This window comes from Nicotiana tabacum, chromosome 5 (genome assembly GCF_000715075.1).
Source record: "Nicotiana tabacum cultivar K326 chromosome 5, ASM71507v2, whole genome shotgun sequence".
NCBI classification, from domain to species: Eukaryota; Viridiplantae; Streptophyta; class Magnoliopsida; order Solanales; family Solanaceae; genus Nicotiana; species Nicotiana tabacum.
In genome coordinates, this window is record NC_134084.1 from 103310895 (window position 1) to 103315673 (window position 4779).

General features: G+C 43.3%; 1 protein-coding gene across 1 annotated transcript; it reads right to left on the minus strand.

Annotated features, from left to right (window-relative positions):
• Positions 1-217: 217 nt before the first annotated feature.
• Positions 218-1525, minus strand: LOC142180888 (uncharacterized). Its single transcript, XM_075252993.1, has one exon. It carries the CDS (start codon positions 1523-1525, stop codon positions 218-220), a length of 1308 nt encoding a protein of 435 aa, XP_075109094.1.
• Positions 1526-4779: the final 3254 nt, after the last annotated feature.

Sequence of the window (4779 nt, forward strand, 5' to 3'; positions counted from 1 at the left end):
TCTTTATTTACCAAGTAAACATATACAACTCAATACAAGAAAAAAAAATACAACCGTGTTGTCTTGGACATAGCCCCAACCCAGCCAACTACACATCTTCTCTATTGCTCTAACCTTCTATCATTCACTACTAAGGATAAAAATTCAGATTCTCCATCTTCCTCTTTAAGCTAGGAAACCTCGACCCTCTACAATGGATTTTTTGGATAATATGTCTTTACAGTATCTCACTAGTTCGCCTCTTGTGTTGAAACAGCTTCATGTTCCTCTCCTGCCAAATGCAATACAAACATCCAGCCAAAGTCAGTCTATACATAGAAGCAGTATCAGACTTCTCCTGCCCATATCTCACAACCCATCTCATTTCATCATGCCATCCCATAGATTTCCTGTTAATATCTTGCCATCCCAATATCCTGTCCCAGACAGTTGCAGAGTAACAATATTGAAAAAATAGGTGATTTATGGATTCATCTTCATTGTTGCACATAGGACATTTCAAATCATCCACATGCTTCCACTTTGCGAACCTATCCTTTGTAAGCAATCTTTCATGAATAGCAATGTATAATATGAACACCCATCTTGGTGCCCCTAAGTTATTGCATATTAGTCTCTTCCAGATAACTTTTTGAAATTCTCCCCTAATTTTGCAATACATCCCTTTTGTGGAGAATGTAATCATTTGAGTTACCTGCATTTCATTGCATCCAGCTTGTTCAAACACTTCTTTCGCATTCAAAATTTTTCTGACCACCCATGAAGCTCTATCCACCCTTGCATCCCATACTCTACCATGTTTGATATAGTAAGCACGAACCCATTTAATCCAAAGTCTTTCCTTTTTCCCACATACATTCCATAGATGCTTACATATGGCTGCCATGTTCCAAGCATATATGTCCAGTAATCCTAGACCCCCAGCAGATTTAGGATGGCATAGTCGATCCCACGCTATTAAGGCTTTCTTTGATATTTCAGTTCCACCAGTCCATAAGAACCTTCTGCATAATGATTCAATCAATTGCACCACTTTCTTAGGTAATACAAAAACTTGCGACCAGAAAATTTGAATGGAAAATAGTACAGATTTTATCAATTGGACACGTCCAGCATAAGATAAGAATTTTGCAGTACACGATGTAATTTTGCTTAGCATTCTATCCATCAGTGGTTTAAACTGTACCACACTGGTCTTTTTATCACTCAGAGGGATCCCCAGGTATCTGAAAGGCAGCTCCCCTTTTGTGAACCCCAAACTCTGCATTATGTCTTCTTGATCCTCTCTACATACACCTCCAAAATAAATGGAGATCTTCTCAGTATTTGCTGCCAGCCCAGAAGATTTAGAAAATTCCTGGAAGCATTCATAAATCATTCTAACTGATATAGGATCTCCTCTACAAAAGAACAACAAATCATCAGCAAATCCTAAATGAGTAACATTCAGTTTCTCACATTTTGGATGGAAATTAAAATCTGGTTGTCTTCTTAAAGTCTTCATTCTCCTATTCAAATATTCCATGACCAACACAAAAAGAAAAGGGGATAGGGGATCCCCTTGCCTGAGTCATTTCCTTGCTTTGAAAGGGATAGCAGGTATACCATTGATAATTATTGAGTAGGATATTGTGCTGATACATATCATTATCCATTTCACAAACACTGCCGAAAAATTTAAGCTATTAAGGATTTGCTCCATAAAAGGCCATTCCACCGAATCATACGCTTTCCTCATATCAATTTTAAACATACATCTTGGCAAATTCCTTTTCTTCCATACCCTTTAACTAATTCGTGACTCATAATAATATTATCTGTGATCACTCTCCCTGGTACAAAAGCTGACTGACTGGAGTCCACAAGCATATCCATGACCTGTTGCAATCTATGTGTTAAGATCTTCGATATCAACTTGTAGAGTATAGTACAACATGAGATAGGTCTAAACTCCGATACTTTTGAAGGGTTCTTCACTTTAGGAATGAGAGTAATAGTAGTACAATTTATAGGTTCATGCATACTTCTTGTTGAGAAGAACTCCAAAACAACCTTAATAATGTCTTCTCCCACAACTGACCAAGCTTTTTTGAAAAATACAGCATTGTAGCCATCGCACCCCGATGCCTTCAAGTCATTTATATCCTTCAAATATTGGACAACTTCTTCTTTTGTGACTGGTGTAGTAAGGCAGAGTTGTTGTTGTCTATCCAACCTATTGCCTTCCTTAATAATATTAGGATTTATAGCAGGTAATTGAGCTGCTGTAGTGCCCAATAATTTGCTATAGAATGTAGTAATCTCCTCATGGATAAAGACTACAAGTTTGCAGCAAAACACTATTACTGATGCATTTCAATCGCCTACACAAAGGTGAAAAATCAAGAAAGCATAAAAAAGTATGAAATATATATACAATCATCTGAATGGATAAAAAGTAGGGGCTACCCCTCAAATGAAAGCTGGCATTGTCCCCAATGCCAACTAAACCAAATAAAGCATCAAAAAGAGATAGGAAAAAGGATATAGGGACTCCCTATGGCCTGTCAGTCTGCATAGGCTCCTGAGTGGTCCCTGGGTCCTCACTGTGCTTGGGAACCTTAGACTGGTTCCCGGTGGCCTGCTGCTGTGCTGCTGGGACCTAGGCTTAGACCTGGACAGGCTCTTGAAGTGCATCCTGAGGCTGACTGGAGGAAGCCTCCGGTGGGTCGGCCAACTAGATGACTGCATCATCCACTCTAGGAATCATCCTCTTCCTCTTTGGAGGCCTCTGTGACTGCTCTGGCTGGGAATGAGCTGAGGGTACTGAGTCCTGGAGCAGTAAGTCTAAAAGCAGTTGATCTGCCTTCAGTCTGTCAACATCAGCTCTCAACGCCTTCACGGGCTCCTTGGAGGCCCATGTCTTCCTCAGCTTTTTGTGCTCTCGAGCAAGCTCCTTGAGAGCTTTGCTATGTGAATCAACTGCCTCAGCCAGTACCTTCTGAGTGTCAAGGATTTTCTTCTGGTTGTCTAAATTCTCTTTCAAAGCATCCTCTATCGACTGGGAAACCTGTGGGGATAGAGGTGCCGATTGAGCCTCTACCGTGGTAGTCGGGATGGACAACTTGGACGAGGCAGTCTGCATCCAGTTGTTGATACTCAGAAGTGCCTAGCTCAGTCGGTGGGCAGTAATATGATGGGCCCGGGAAGATGGAATCTCCGGGTCCACTGAGGTGGATGGACCAGGAGGGGCAGCAGTGGAAGTAGAGGCAGGCTCAGCTGGAGTCACTACCACAACTGCTCTTTAGACTGGCCAGTTGGAGCAGTAACTGTACTCTTGAAGTTCTTGCTCTTGGGGTTGTCATCCCCCTACATATTGTACCAGGAGAAAGGGGCCTTCGCTTTGACTTTTATGTCGAAGGGCCTCTTCTCCACTTTCAGGTCCCGGAAGTACATAGTGAGGAAACTAGGGAACGGGTAGTTTCTGTCATGCTCGACACCCACAATAGTAATAATCCGCGACATCACATTCCCTATATTGATTGGGTACCCTACCATGATCGAAGCCACTAACACAGCCCGGTGGAGAGGGATGGAGTTGTCATGCATTGTGAGGTCCAACCTGCTACATACAAAGGTCTCCCACCCCCGTGCCTCAAAATTCAAACTGCGCCTCAGAATTTTGACTCCAGCAGTCAACCAATCAGGAGTGGTACCTGGGATTACCAGGTACTATGCCAACCATGGGTGGACCTTCTCGCCTATTTCCATCTTTGCCATGTACAGGGTCTCATCTTCCTCATTAAACCCAAGATAGTCATTAATTATCTTCCCGTCGAACAACACCTTCAGATTTCATACCTTGGTCACTTTGGAGCCCTTTTTGATGTGGGCTACGTTGCTGTAAAATTCCTTGACCAAGTGTTCGTTGGCATCCACACACTCATCTAGAAAATGTTCCCAGCCCACTCTTATCCTAAATTGCATCCTCACATTGGGGTTGTGAGATAGCAAGTCTCTATCAATAAAACTCTGCTCCAGGATTAACTTCCTCACCGGCCACCATTCGTGGAACTTGTGGTACGCTACCTCACTAACAAACCGGTCCTGCCACACCTCCAGCTTCCTAGTTCGGGCAATACCCCCCACTTGTGGTTCACCTCCTTCTCCTACTTCATCATCTCCCCCTACTTCCTCCTCATCACCTACTACACCTTTTCCGGATAATGAAGCTGTGAGAGAGGTGGAGTATTCCCCACTACTATCACCTGAGCCCTCAGACGACCTAGAAGAGATGTTCACTTATGCTTGGGCAGTGGGGGATGCTGGAGGTGAATCTCTCAGTCTATGCCTCTCCGACCTGTCAGGGATGTATTCTGGCATAGAGTCCGAAGAGATCTCCCGGGAAGGCTCGTACTCAATCCCCGACATGTCAATGGCTCTGTCAGCAGCTTTTATCGCTTTCCTCATGTTCTTGATGTTTTGCCTAGCTTGGGAAGTGAGTTTTATGATTTTCTTCTTACCTCCCCGGGAAGATTTACCTCTGTCAGGTTGTTTAGATCCTTTGCCTCGTTGTTGTACCATTGTCTGCAAACACAATTCAAATGACTTTGTTAGTATCAATAGCAACATGCAAGAAATAGAATTGCAGACAGAAGAAAAAAGTTGCAGACATATTGCAGAAGGTACCCAGTGCGGACCACACAAAATGGTGTGCGGCCGCACAGGAGTCAGTGCGGACCACACAAAATGGCCATGTGGACCGCATAAGGGTGGGGTTCAGACTACCTACCCTTTGTA